Source organism: Poecilia mexicana, unplaced genomic scaffold (assembly GCF_051168715.1).
Source record: "Poecilia mexicana isolate PSO_F unplaced genomic scaffold, ASM5116871v1 scaffold_3, whole genome shotgun sequence".
In the NCBI taxonomy this organism is placed as follows: Eukaryota; Metazoa; Chordata; class Actinopteri; order Cyprinodontiformes; family Poeciliidae; genus Poecilia; species Poecilia mexicana.
Genome location: NW_028263372.1, coordinates 26,305,258 through 26,318,974, shown reverse-complemented (window position 1 = coordinate 26,318,974; position 13,717 = coordinate 26,305,258). Strand labels below are relative to the sequence as shown.

At 38.9% G+C, this 13,717-nt stretch overlaps 1 protein-coding gene across 4 annotated transcripts in view; it reads left to right on the top strand.

Moving 5' to 3' along the window:
• Window positions 1-13,313, top strand: part of esrrga (estrogen-related receptor gamma a) — a 133,472-nt gene extending 120,159 nt beyond the window's left edge. For all 4 annotated transcript variants that reach the window (XM_088004378.1, XM_088004377.1, XM_088004376.1 and 1 more), the window contains 3 exons: window positions 3,832-3,938; window positions 4,025-4,187; window positions 7,585-13,313. In XM_088004378.1, the coding sequence (XP_087860504.1) occupies window positions 3,832-3,938; window positions 4,025-4,187; window positions 7,585-7,829 (515 nt within the window). In that variant the 3' untranslated portion in view covers window positions 7,830-13,313. The remainder of the gene's footprint in view (window positions 1-3,831; window positions 3,939-4,024; window positions 4,188-7,584) is intronic.
• Window positions 13,314-13,717: the final 404 nt, after the last annotated feature.

Here is a 13,717-nt window from a genome sequence, read left to right as displayed (position 1 = left end):
ATAGAATATTCCAACTTTTATTCCCATTGAAAATGGCTAACGTTGCACACAATTATTTCACTTCAGATGCACATACTAAAAACATCAGTTAGTATTTTGTAATGCATTGAATTTTAGTTTCATATGCTAATCACTACTGACCAATGAAGACCACGGTAAGATCAGAAAGGCCTTTAAAAAGACGGATGCAGCAGTTTGAGAGTTTGGAAATTAACTTGAAGAGGCCTCAAAAGTATTTGGAAACTTTCCTCAGGCCAATATCAGAGACGTCATGTCACCAGAAGAAACACATCACTCAAGGTGAGATGCTTCTTGTGTCCTAACTTTTCTTCAATCAGATTTTGTTGCAGTTAAATATCTTTCTTTTCAACATAAGAAATCGATTGAACATCAAGATGAGGACATTTGTTAATAAAGACCCGGAGGACATCAACGTAAGCCATGAAAAAGAATTTGTTGATGGAGTGTTGATGTCCTTGGTGTTGACATCATCACCCTCTTGTTTGCTTTTCCTAAAAAATAAAGGTCAAACTGCTGACCTAGAAATTTGTTGCTAGTTGTATTACACCAGGAGTTAATAACAGTGATCAGATCCCCATCGCAGCACCTGTTTCATGATGCTACACACACACAGATACACGCACAAATGTATTTGTTGATGCAACAGTTATCACACACCAGTATACCATGCTCATACATACGCTGAATCGCATTTATGTGTTCATAAGCATCAATCGCTTCTCACTGGTTCCCGTTTGCCCTGTAACCACACAAAAACAAATATAGGGCTCCGAGATATGTGTGTTTGCGTGCGTCTGCGAGGCAACTGGAGCGTGAGAGAGAGCTATCCTGTAGGTGTGTGTGTGTGTGTGTCTGAGCCCGGCTGTTGTGCGGTCTCCGGTGTAAACGTGCAGTCAGGACTCATTTGGCAGACAAACAGGCCGCAGGGTGGCTGGGGAATCAACGTGTGTTTCCTTGTGTGTGTGCGTGTTTGTTTTCATGTGGCTATCTGATGGAGAAAAGTGAAAAGAAAAGAGAAAGAGAGCACAAGAGCAAGCAGAGGAGGTTAAGTTTGCATGACTGCACCGTAGCCCCTTTCTGTCAGACGCCGTGTGGCACATGCACACCCAAACACGCACACACACACACACACCATTACACACTTATGGTAAAAAATAATATACCAAAACTCATGAAAAAACAAGCACAAAACAAGCAACATTCCACAATTTCTGCTTCCAGACAGAGCTATAATTGGCTGCTCTCACCGAACAGCCGCATAAACTTCTTATAGATCTCCACATTTCTCAGCAAATGTTTAGTCGTTTTAATGTACGCTGCTCCACATACAACTAAGCAACTGAAAATAAGTTCAAAGCAGCTTTGCTGCACACGTTACAACAACCTTACAACCCACTCACACCTCCTAACTCAGTATGAGATGCCTTATCAACAATGGGCAGAAAGAAAATGTAATTAGAACCAAATAAGGAACCTTCTTTTGTCAATTGGAATCACAGGTATGAAAGAAAGGTCTCCACCCCTCCCACCTCCACCATCAGCTCTCCTCCCACCACCTCTCTCCCCCACTTTTACTTTCTTCTCTCCTCCATCGCTCTCTTTCTCTCATACTTTCCCTCCCTCCATCAATACCCCTCTCTCTCCATCATCAGCACTAAATTCCCATTGATGTTTCTTTTCTTCTGCTGTATCGATCGCTTCATGAGAAGGAGGGGAGGAAAGGTGGAAGAGAAGAAGGGAGAGATGGTGTTATCTGTTAATTAATTTGTCCTGAAGCCGGCCGCCTATTAATCAGACAGATAAGAGGCATTGGATGGCTGAACGGCGCAGACAGGCTGGTGAGGCAGAGAGAGGGAGAGGCACACGCACACACAAACACACACACACACACACACACACACACACACGCACACACACACACGCATAGGTGTGCACACGCAAAGACTCATGTGCATTTTGTGTATGGAAAAAAAATAGAAAAAGCCAGCACCATGAAAGTGTAGCGTTGTTTATTATTTACTACGCTCAAGATATACAAATCTTCATAGAGTAGTTGCAACATAAAGACGCCTCATCCTGATGAAAATCGTTGATGTGACTCAAAAGGAAAAGCTGCACTTTCAGCTCAATAAATTAATTACAAGGTTTTAATTATTGGTCTTTATTTGCATGCTGTGTGTGTGTGTGTGTGTGTGTGTGTGTGTACATGTGTGCACTTTATCTGTAATTAGGAGAGATGTGTTTGTCAATGACCGCATTCACAAACCCACTTATCATGCAGATGATTTTTGATGATGTAAACAATTTTTGTTCCTATAATAGTCGTGTTTATTTGAATTTGCGTACCAAGTTTTTGTAATCGGGACCTCAAATACCTCACTTTTGAGTGTGTAAAGGTTGTTTTTTTGTTTTATTTTTGCAAGGCACTATATTTTGATTGTGTGTGTGTGTGTGTGTGTGTTTATATCTTTTAAAATGAAATATTTCTTGAAAGTTGCACAACACCAAAGAACATTACAATCAACACTAGCTTCCAGCTTTGCCTTAATGAGGCACCTGTCCCCAATACACAAACTCCACCTAATATATCCAGCATCTCAAGAGGAGGCCCATTGCAGCAGATGTTGCTAAAGTTATATCTGCCTTCTCATCTGCCTGTTTTCTTGGCAGGATGCTCTAGTCCAACACACACACACGCAAATGAACAAACTGGGGGAAGTGGCTCTGCAATGAGGTCTGACAGGTGTGCTCTCATGGTCCACTGTCGCTGCATTCTCTACGAAGGTTTGCACTCATGAAGAAGCAGCCATGTAGGCAGACAGGCAGGTGTGAATGGACAGGTGTGTGAGGAAGGGACAGCTGTGAGGAGAGGTGTGAGTGGGCAGGTGTTCCATTAAAGAGAAATAAAAAGGAAAAGACGGAGCGTGTGAGTTTCATACAAAAGTAAGACAATTCCAAAAAAAATTCAATAAAAACATAAGGATCCAAATCATAATTAGAAATTATATTTAAGCATTTAAATGGACAAGACGCATGAAAATGGAGCAAGAAGAAGAAGAAAAAAGAACAAACAGATGAGATCAGTCAAAGAAAGACAGACTCAGATATAAAAGCACAGGCTGTGGTGAAAAAGACAGATCTCCAAATAAAAGGACATGGATTGACCACTAAAGAAACCAGCAGTTTTAAGGCCGTAGCAGCAATTAGTGTGTGTTTTGAGTAGCGCTGCAGTGATGTCCAGCATTGATCCATGGAGGCTGTGGCAGGCTGAGATAAGGCTTACCATCCCCCAGGGAATAGCCCTGAGCGAAGGGGACAGAGGAAGTGGAGGAGGAGGAGGAGTACTGGAAGGAGGATTCTGGTCGAGTTAATGGATGAAGGGTAAAACCGAAAGATAGAAAGGAGTTGACCCTTTTATCCTGTCTTTTGAATATCTTCTCTACTTTGTAGTTTAACTTTTGATTACTTCTTGTAATCTATGGATTTGGTTGCAGCAGTATTACTAATAAGTAAAAGGTAATCCAGTCTTGGAGTATATTTTAATGTTTTGAAAAAGTGTTATTTTCTTTTTTAAAAAAAAGTGATCTACAATATGTTTTTATTCTCTCCTTCCCAAAAACATTCATTCAACACTTAATTTATGTTGAAACTTCATACGCACCTCAGTGTGAGTTTGCTAAAATTCAAGATGCATAAAACATAAGTATTAGACTCAAAATGACAGAAATAAAAACCAGCAAACAAACAAAAAAGAAGTTGATAAATTTCCCTTCCTAATGTTCGTCTTTTACACGTGTCACTTTTCTCCAGGTTTCTCCACGCTGTCTTTGGCAGACCAGATGAGTCTACTGCAGAGTGCATGGATGGAGATCTTGATTTTGCGTGTCGTGTATCGCTCACTCTCCTTTGAAGACAAAGTAGGAGGCTTCACTGTTTTCTTCTTGCTCACATGAAATTGACCGATTCCAATCTAAGTTGCGTCTTTTTCCTTGCTCCTGTGCAGCTGGTGTATGCTGAGGACTACATAATGGACGAGGACCAGTCGAAACTAGCTGGCCTTCTGGACCTGAACAACGCTATTCTTCAGCTGGTCAAGAAATATAAGTCTATGAAGCTGGAGAAGGAGGAATTCGTCACTCTCAAGGCTATCGCGCTGGCAAACTCAGGTTTGAAACTGTTCACTCGTAGCTGTTTTTCCCTCTCTGCTCCCTGACGTCTGTCTGCTGAGAGAGAGTTAATCCCAGGAATCCAGTTTATTCCCGTGGGGCTCATTTAGGATGAAACACCAGAGCCTGATTTCAATACCATGCATACAAACACACAGCAACACTCCTGTGCATGTTTGATGGAGTATGCTTACACATAAGGGGATGGATTTGTTGTTGTTTTTGTTGTTGTTGTTGTTGTCAAGTTTACCACTTCCACTGTAACTGCCACCCACATTTGTCTTCTCATACTCCAGTTGTCACAAGTGCCGCTCATGCCCACACATATTTTATGCATGCATACTCACCGGGGGTGTAGTACAAACATGCACAGACATGTTCAATCTGAATTCAACCCCCCAAACAAAGTGGAAATCCCTTTTATAATTAGCATAGTCGTCTCTTCAGATGCCTGTTAAATAAAGTAAAATCATTAGGCTCCCGAATATGTCGATAAAGGCCCGTCTCTGATGTGTCCAGCTGCATCGACAGCTGACTGACGCACGCGCGTTCCCTCACGCACACACCTTCTTCCTCTCGTGACCCGTCTTTTGAACTTTGTCTTGGAAGCCAGCCAGCTCTTCAGTACTCTTTAATTACAAGGGGGAAGCTGTCAATACAATGTGTTTAAACGGGAGAATGTACTGCAAGCGCTTTCAATGGGTGAAGTAGAACCCCTTTTTTTGTGTGTCAGCCTTCATCTGTGCTCACCGACAAACCAAACATTTACACATAACTTTATAAACTAGGGTGTCTTTCATTCATCTTTCTGACATGGTAATCAAAGGAAACATATATAAAAATCAGGAATGTGAATCTAAAAGTAATTTGAAATAATGGGTGCTGTGTTTTCCAGTAGACTTTCTGTGAAATTCTCCTATTTGTCACATCTTGTGTGCATCTGTGTTTCCTTACCAAATGGTTTTTATACACTTTGCTGACTCAGTACTTTTAAAATCTGTGGAATTTAATCTAAAAAAATAGTTGATGTTGGAGACAAGGATGATTTCAGTGCCCTGTGTCTCAATTCGATTCAGTCCATTTGTACATTGGCAATTTAGAACAAACATCAAATCAAACAGTAATCAAAAAAGCAAATTCAGGCTGAAGAAGTCCTAAAAAACCACCTACTTCTAGAGTCCAGTTATATATTAGCGCGACTGTAATGACAGGCTGCTAAACTCTGCAGGAAGTTTTTTTAAATTGCACCACTGATGTCCGTATACAGTAAGAACTTTGTATCTTTGCCCAGACTCTAACTGCACTCCAAGACAACAGAATGCTAGCATTAGCATTTTGAAGGGCACTGACACTAATTAATTCACAGGATGCTAATCGTCTGCATTAATGAAGCCAAGCCTTAAGAAATGTTAGCAAACGTGCCCCACATGTAAAGAAAGCTAAACCGGCCATGGGAAACAGGAGGCACATGTGTGTTGTGGTGTAAGTGTGTGTGTGTGTGTGTGTGTGTGTGTGTGCGTGTGTGTGTGCGCTCATGCTTGTGTTTTCCCTCGTTTATGTGTGAATTAGTTCCGTGTTAACATGTTCACTTTTAACAGCCTTATGTGCTCGTGCTCATTAAAGTCCGCTGTTTTACTTGAGAGGCTACAGCAGGTCATGGCACAGGCAGAAGCCACGTCTATCAGCTTAAACTCTACACTAATAAAAATCATGTGAAACTCATTAAATTTCCATATAACTTCATCCCGATAAGTACTGGCTGCACATGAGGAGGGTCCTCACTTTAAATTAAACGATAAAGAAAAGTAGAATTGTTTTTTGTTTTTTTTTTATGGAGTTTATTAATAGTACTCCTATACTGACTTGTCAGCAGAAGCTATGTCCACATAATGAAATGTACGTTCACTTAATATTTGGCCTGAAATTATTTTAAAAATAATAATACAATTTTGATCATATATATATATCTCGCTCATCTTTTTTTAATAAATTCATCCACCTCCTCCTTTCTTTACATCCTCTAAAAATACAAACACAACATCTGATCTCAACCCAAAAATTTGATGGACTGAGCTTTCTATTGATCCCAAAGAAATCAGCCCGCTGACCGCTCTCGTCCTGCATACTGATGTATGTATTACCCTCCCTAAATTCAGCAGCGCGTAATTCAGTGTCTTTGTGTGTGTCAATGCGCAAATCTTTGTGTAAATGTTGACTCGTTTCGTCTCTTTGAGCATCATCGTTTTTGTTCGTTTCCTCTGGATTTTAATGTCAGTAACCAGGTTCTTTTGGTTTTATTCTCTTCTGCTCTCGTATTTTTATTTTATTTTTTTTAGTCTTTACGGTGTGTTTTTAAACTTGTGTGCATGTTAATGTGCCTCTAGTGATTAAAAGCATATTATGTGGAAAGCTGGCTGCGGTATAAGTGCAGCGGCCATTGATAGTTGACTTGTAATTATTATTTAACATGCATGTAATCATTGATCAGTACATTGATCGGAGGTTGTGAGCCAAAGGCCAGCTCACATTAGGACTTTGCATCCCAAAGGGGCGATACGGAGCATTATTACTGAGACAATCTCATCCTTTACTGCTGTACGTCCAAACACACCAAGAGAGCGTAGACGTGAGCAGCTGCAGGTTTTTCCACACACACACAGAAACTATGTTTGCTGTTGCTGCATCTCTTCATCGTTTCAAGAATCTATCTCTTTCTTATCCTCCCACTCATCTTTTCACCTGTCCATTCATCACACCCACAGGCGCACCCTTCGCAGACATTGAGAAAACTAGTGTCTGGATTTATGTGATGGTCAAATTACAGCCATGTTTTTAGTGGAGGCTACAAAACATTAAAACAATGTCATTTAATGTTTTTGTCTCAATGCCACTAAAAATCAGATTTTTGACTAAATGAATCTATGCTTAATAATCAGTTGGGGTTTTTTTTTACAGATTTTTATTTCAATTTGATCGTTTTAAATTTGCTCAAAAAATCATTTGAACTTCTATTTGCTTTTGAAGTCAGAAATATAAATCCCAGATTTTGGATTAAATCCTAATCTAGATCCTAATCTAGATCTGTTGACCACACTGTTGAATTTACATATTTTCAGAAATGCAAAAAAAACTTTGGGGAATGATTAGCAGTTGTTGCATGGAATTAACAGTCAGATAGGTAGGAAATGACCAAGAATTAAATCTCTTCAACGACTAAACGAAAATGTCGTTTAGTCGTCTGACTAAAACAATTTGTTGACAGATTGCCAGTTTTCACAAATATTTGATGTCTTTTCCCACCAAAGACAGCAAGACCGTTTTTTTTTTTTTCATTGTAGCATTATAAAATTATAATTTTATAATTTTATCCTAAATTTGACTTTTCCTCTCTGACCAGACTCCATGCACATTGAGGATGTGGATGCAGTACAGAAGCTCCAGGACGTGCTCCACGAGGCCCTGCAGGACTATGAGGCTTCCCAACACCAGGAGGATCCCCGCCGGGCCGGCAAGCTGCTTATGACTCTCCCCTTACTCCGTCAGACCTCCACCAAGGCTGTGCAGCATTTCTACAGCATCAAGCAGGATGGGAAGGTCCCAATGCACAAACTCTTCTTGGAGCTGCTGGAAGCCAAGGTCTGAGGGCGGAGACTGGACGGAAGGATAGATGGACGCTGGACTGAGTGACTCGAGCTACATGTCAAACTTTGATCAACAACTTTGAATGACCTCTTGTTCTTTTACATGCAGATACTCCTATACTTGCAGACACAGACGTGCAAACACACACAGATATGTTCTTAAGAGTTGTTGGCTGACACATCCCCTGCAGAATCGATCAAAACCTGACACCTGAACCCTAAAGCACTAGTTGTTGACTTAAGGAGCGTTCACTGGAACCTTTTTTTGATGAAGACAGGGACAGGAGGACTCAACCCTACAAACGGCCAGTGAAAGACGACAGGTCAGAACAGGCACTCCATGGCAGTTATGTAACAATTACCAGAAATTCAGATTGTGACAGAACACTTATGCATCAAATAACACTTAAAATGTATAATGAAAGACAACTGAGGAAACATAATAGACAATAAAACTCTCCACGTTAGTCCTGAAAGACTCTCAGACTATACCCACGTTTTCTTTCCACACTCCCATTCGATATAAAATAATTTTTTAAAGTTCAACACGAACTGATTGGGGGGGGAGGGGGAATCAATGCATAGAAAATACTGACATTTGTTGTAGGTGTACATGTACAGAGAAGGTCGGATGGATGGACTGAAATAAAAGAAGAGGATATTTGCCCTGCCAAAGAATGGAACCACCCATTCAGAGGATGCCAGCAAACTTTACAGTCATAACCCCAATCTGTTCTGGTTTTAAGTTGTTTCCAGTCCTGGACCTAAAAAAAAAAAAAAAAAAAAAGAAAGAAAGAAAGAAAGTTTGCCCTCCGCTTGTCAGTTTTTCTTATGGTTGTTGCTGGGTTAGAGCACCTAGGACCAGGAATGGAAACAAACACTTTAAACATTTTCTGGTTCTCTGGTTTTCCATGACTCCCTTTTTTCAGTAGCACCTGAGTAGCTTCTGCTTCAGGAAGACGATTGATTCTAGTCAACCAAAATTGTCAGCTGTGTTTGTACTGCTGATGAAACTAAGAGCGATTTAAAAAAAAAAAAAAATGGCAGCTAGACAACGCTATTGTCTGTTGGCCTATAAGACTGCATTTGAGTCTTAACACTCGACTTGTGTTGATATTCAACACCATAATCAGACTTGTGAATCAAAACTGTCTTCCTAACGAAAACCTTTAAATAGTTCACATTTTCCTTGGAGGTAAATACTCTGTCATTTGCCCCTCTTGTGTTTGGATATCCGTTTGAAACTTTTTTTAGCCGTTTGGGATCCAGGGTTGCAGCTCTCCACATACAGCACCAGTAGCAGTTTCACTCTCTGTGTGCCATTAGAAACGGTCTGGCCCAAGATCACCATCCACACTCCACAGTCTCGCCTCACTACTGCTCTCATCACCCTAAAGTGTTCGCGACTTCCAGCTCATTTCTTGCGGCCATGTCTTGTGACTCTCTCAAGAAATGTAGCAGAAGATTGAGACAAAATACAAATCAGTTGGAAAGGTTTGCTGACTCAACTAACTTAAGAACAACTGCTTTTTGCTTTAAAATAACTTGTCTTTCTTTTTTTTTCCTCCTAAAAAGAAGAATCACAATGGTAATACCAATATAAGTGTAAATATTTTCATCCTGTATATGACGTATATCCCAGCTTTGTTTTATATTTAAAAATGATCTTCTCACAACCGAGTAAGTCAATGTATTTTCTTTTATTTCCATCAGCCAGACCACTGTCAACATTATCACATATATGTAACAAATATCACAAGTAATAATGTGTTAACAATTCAGTTTGTCTTAAAAACTCTGAGCAATAGTGGTTTTTAATAGGGGGACGAAGGGCATTTGGACGAAGTCTGCAATATTAACATTTTGTGCCAGTCTCAAATTTGGGGAAAAGATGTATTAAATGGAAAAAAATGCTGCTTTTCTTTCTCTGTAAAACTTGTTATAAGCTGTTGGAAGACACTCGACTCTAAATTTGGTAAAGACTGTTAGCTGCAGGCAGTATGGACCAGGAATTAAAGTCGCTACATAAAATGTTCTTGTCATCTTTGTGGATAAAGTTGATCAGATTTAGGGACGAGAGTTTGTTTGGGACTCACAAATAATATATTCAGTTTATCAAGTAGCGCCAGTAGGAGCATGTATTTGGGTTCAGCTGTGAAGCCTCATTAAATCAAAGTTTGTTTGGAAAAGCAACGGTGCTAACTAAATCAAAACATCATTCTGATTGAATGCCATATTCATACCACTTCCTGTCTGCTTGCTGTCATAGACTGTGTAAAAGTGGTTCTGAGAGGATTGGCTCCCGTAACATCACCAGTTGATTTAAAGGGCTCTTTTGTGTTTCAACTCTTCAAGTTCATCACATGATGCTTTGGTAACCATTCGAATTGCAATTACAGCATAATTATATAATAGTCGTCAATGCTAAAACTATACAATTTGAATTTGAAAATTCTATGAAAACAAAGTTTTATGAGGTTACAAATACGGTGAAATGTAAAGATTTTGATATAAACCCTCTTCGCCATTGGAAATGAGGTTTCCTTGGCCTGACAGTTGATCCTTATACAGTCTATGCTAGCTGGCTTCTTGTTAATGGACGGTTAAATCGAAAGTAAAAATAACGGCATCAGAAAGAGTGAAGATAATAAAAAGAGGCTTTCAGACAAAAGGGAATGGAAGAGTTTATCAAAATGCATTTCTACTAATATTTATTAACGTGCCTCCTTCCTGTCTGGCTAACTACCTAATTAGCTTGTGACTCGTCTTTTAAATCTGCCTCATTAGCTTGTGTATAAACTGGACTGTTAAGGCCTTTCCGAATAGTAATTTAAGATGTGAATATCTATCTAAGCTAAACTGTAGCTTTAAATGGCTTAAAATGAGGAACACATTTTTATGGCGGTAATCCTCATGTATTTTGTTAACTGTAAAGAACATATTTCATGTTTAAAGTCACATAGTTTCTCTAGAAGAAAGAATCGGAAAAGGGTGGGAGACAGTTGGGTTTTACAGTTGGAACAGGAAGCATACATAACAGGTAGACAGTTGACATTTACTTCTTTTTTTTTTCTTTCTTTCTTTACTGTATGTCATTTTTAAAGCCAAATAAGAATGCCAAAAGATCTATTGTAGATGACACTGTAATCTAATGTAAAATTGCAACATTTCACAGCTGAGGAGTGCAGCAATTTAAGTGTAGTTGACCTCTAACAACACATGTCCTGTATCAACCATCAATATTTTTAGTAAGGGGCATTTCCTCTACCTTCTTTAACCTTGCTGTATATTGTAAATTATGCAGATTATAATTCTAACATAATACATTTTATTGTTAAAAAATAAAAAATAAAAATCAAGAAAATGGACGGGGGGGGGACAATGTAGTTCAGCCTGTGCGTTTCATGTTTGCTGTTTTTTCTGTCAAGAAAAAGAGCAAGAGCTCTCTGTCTCTTCGATCAGCTTCCGTTTGTAAATCGTCTATGATTTCATTCTTTTCTCCTCTGTTGAGTCTTTTTAAGATGTTGCTGTGTACTTTATCTTGTAGTGATTTGTGCTGTGTGCTTCTTCTTTAGACAACAGAGTAGAGTAGAGGCCATGTTGTTTGTCTTTCTGTCTATCAGTACTTTGGGGTCTGGGCACTGGAGTTGCTAAAAATGAACCAAACATGACATAAGGCTCTTTAACTTGGCTATCACGATCAAATTACAGCATTCATCTCTACCCAGCTATACATAATTAAATATCAAATATCTAAATGAAGAAACTGATCATTTGTGTAACATTCCTGTAGAATAAAATATTCTGTATATCTTTAGGTAAATAAAGCTGAAATAAAAGGACATGTGAGTAATTTTTTTGATAAATTCACTGTACAGATCTGCCCTCTGTAAAGCTCAGCTCAGCCATTATTTTTTGCCGTTTCAAAAGAAAAACAAGAAAAACCAACCAAAAAAAAATATTTTCTTTCTTTCCCTAATAAAGAAACCCGATTATCTTCTCCAAGACATTCATGGTACAGTCCAGTAAAATTAAACTCTAAAATACATACTTAAAATCACACCATCACCAACATTGCCATATGTTGTTTTAAGAGAGTAAAATTAGCAGAACACAGATAAACGATTTGTATGTTAAGTTCTGAATATAAGAGTTGATTTTTCCTGTTTTGGTTGTAAATTCTACTATGTCTGACCACTGTCCCCCTGCAAATTGTGTTGAATACTGTCCACTGTACATTATACCGAACAAAGGGTATGGAAGATTGGTGCTCTCTTCCAACTGTTCTTTGTCATTTTGTTGCTGTTTTTATTTATTTGTCTGTCATTAGTGTCCCTGTGAACTCCTGACCTATTCAACACACTGAAGGGTGTTTAAACTCTCTCCGAGGTGATTAACGCTGAACTGAGTCTGTGTGCTCAGAAATGGTTTACGCAGATGACACTTATTCCGGCCAGGGCCATTTTGGATGACTGAAAGAAATTATCCTCTGAACTCAGAGAGCTTTGTCCAGGTTTTGATCTGACTTAGCGCCACAATTTGTGTGGAGGGGAGCATTTTACCTTATGCACTTTTTTTGTTGTTAGGATTGAAGACAATGTAAGATGACGAAGCTAAAGTTGCACATTTCTTGTGTTACCTTGTATAGCCAAATGATGATATGTCTTTTTATTAGGATTCTGCATTTAGAAGTAATCTACAGTATTACAACCACCAAACCTGGTGTTTCCACAAGTAACAGTGGAAGAAGGATTGACTGTCTAGGGATTTTTTGGTGGGCTTCTGATACCAAGATTTTGACCAGTTTGCACTTTGGGTAACATCTTATTGCCCTCACTCGACGCAAATACTCCATTTTAGAAGAGTTTAAATGGAGTAAAGGGGAAACTGATTGACCCATAGTGGCCAATCATGGCTGACTGTCTCCCCTGGCTCCACCTGAAATCTACAAAGACCAAAATTTAGCATCCTACAGCTCTACAATATTTGTCATTTAGTTATATTTAATCCCAAAATGTAACTGCCACTTGTGCTGCAGCCTGTCTCCAGTCTGAATTTGCAAAAGTGGGAATATTTAACGGAGAGAGAAACTTTTGGGGGACAAAATAGATGCGCAAGGATAACAAGGCGCTTGAGTGGTGAAGAATTACTGACAAGAGAAGACCGTCTAGTATTATTAAAAAACATGTCTGTAGATTTTAGATGTGCTTCACATCAATAAATAGAACAAAAAAAAAATAAGAAAAACAATAACCTGTATATTTTTGTGACGTGTATCATACAAGTGTGCTCCAACAATAATGTCCATTTGTGTAAATGTATTTATTTCACATTGTATATATTGTTCATTGCAAAAAGAGAGACCTATGATTCTGTAACTTAAACTATTATGGGTTAAAACATTACATGTGTTACTTCAAACTATGCCTTTCAGGATTATTACTGTAGAGCAATATCAATTAAAACCAGGCTTCCAGTTTTGAAATCAGCCTCCTGTGTCTGATTTTTTTTACATTTATTTTCTAAATAATGATTTGCCACAACTAGAGTATCGGCAAATAGGAAGCAAGCTATTTTTCTGGTTGTCAGTTCTGCAAGACAAGAAGACTACGCCAAGCATGAGATACAGAAGTCGATTTATAGTTTTCCTACATATGGAAGCTTATTTCATTTAGAACCACCAAGTAGCCACATTTGGCTTTGTAATGTCACAAAGACAAATCTATGTAACCAGGTTTCAAACAGAAAACACTCACACAGACTCTTTTTCTTTTCAAGAAGTACACATACAGACTGCATGTACACAATGACGAGAAAAGTGAAATCAAACATAAATCAGACAGGAAATGGGGTTCCCCTTAAAGTGGCTGTCGGTTCGTCATTCTCTGT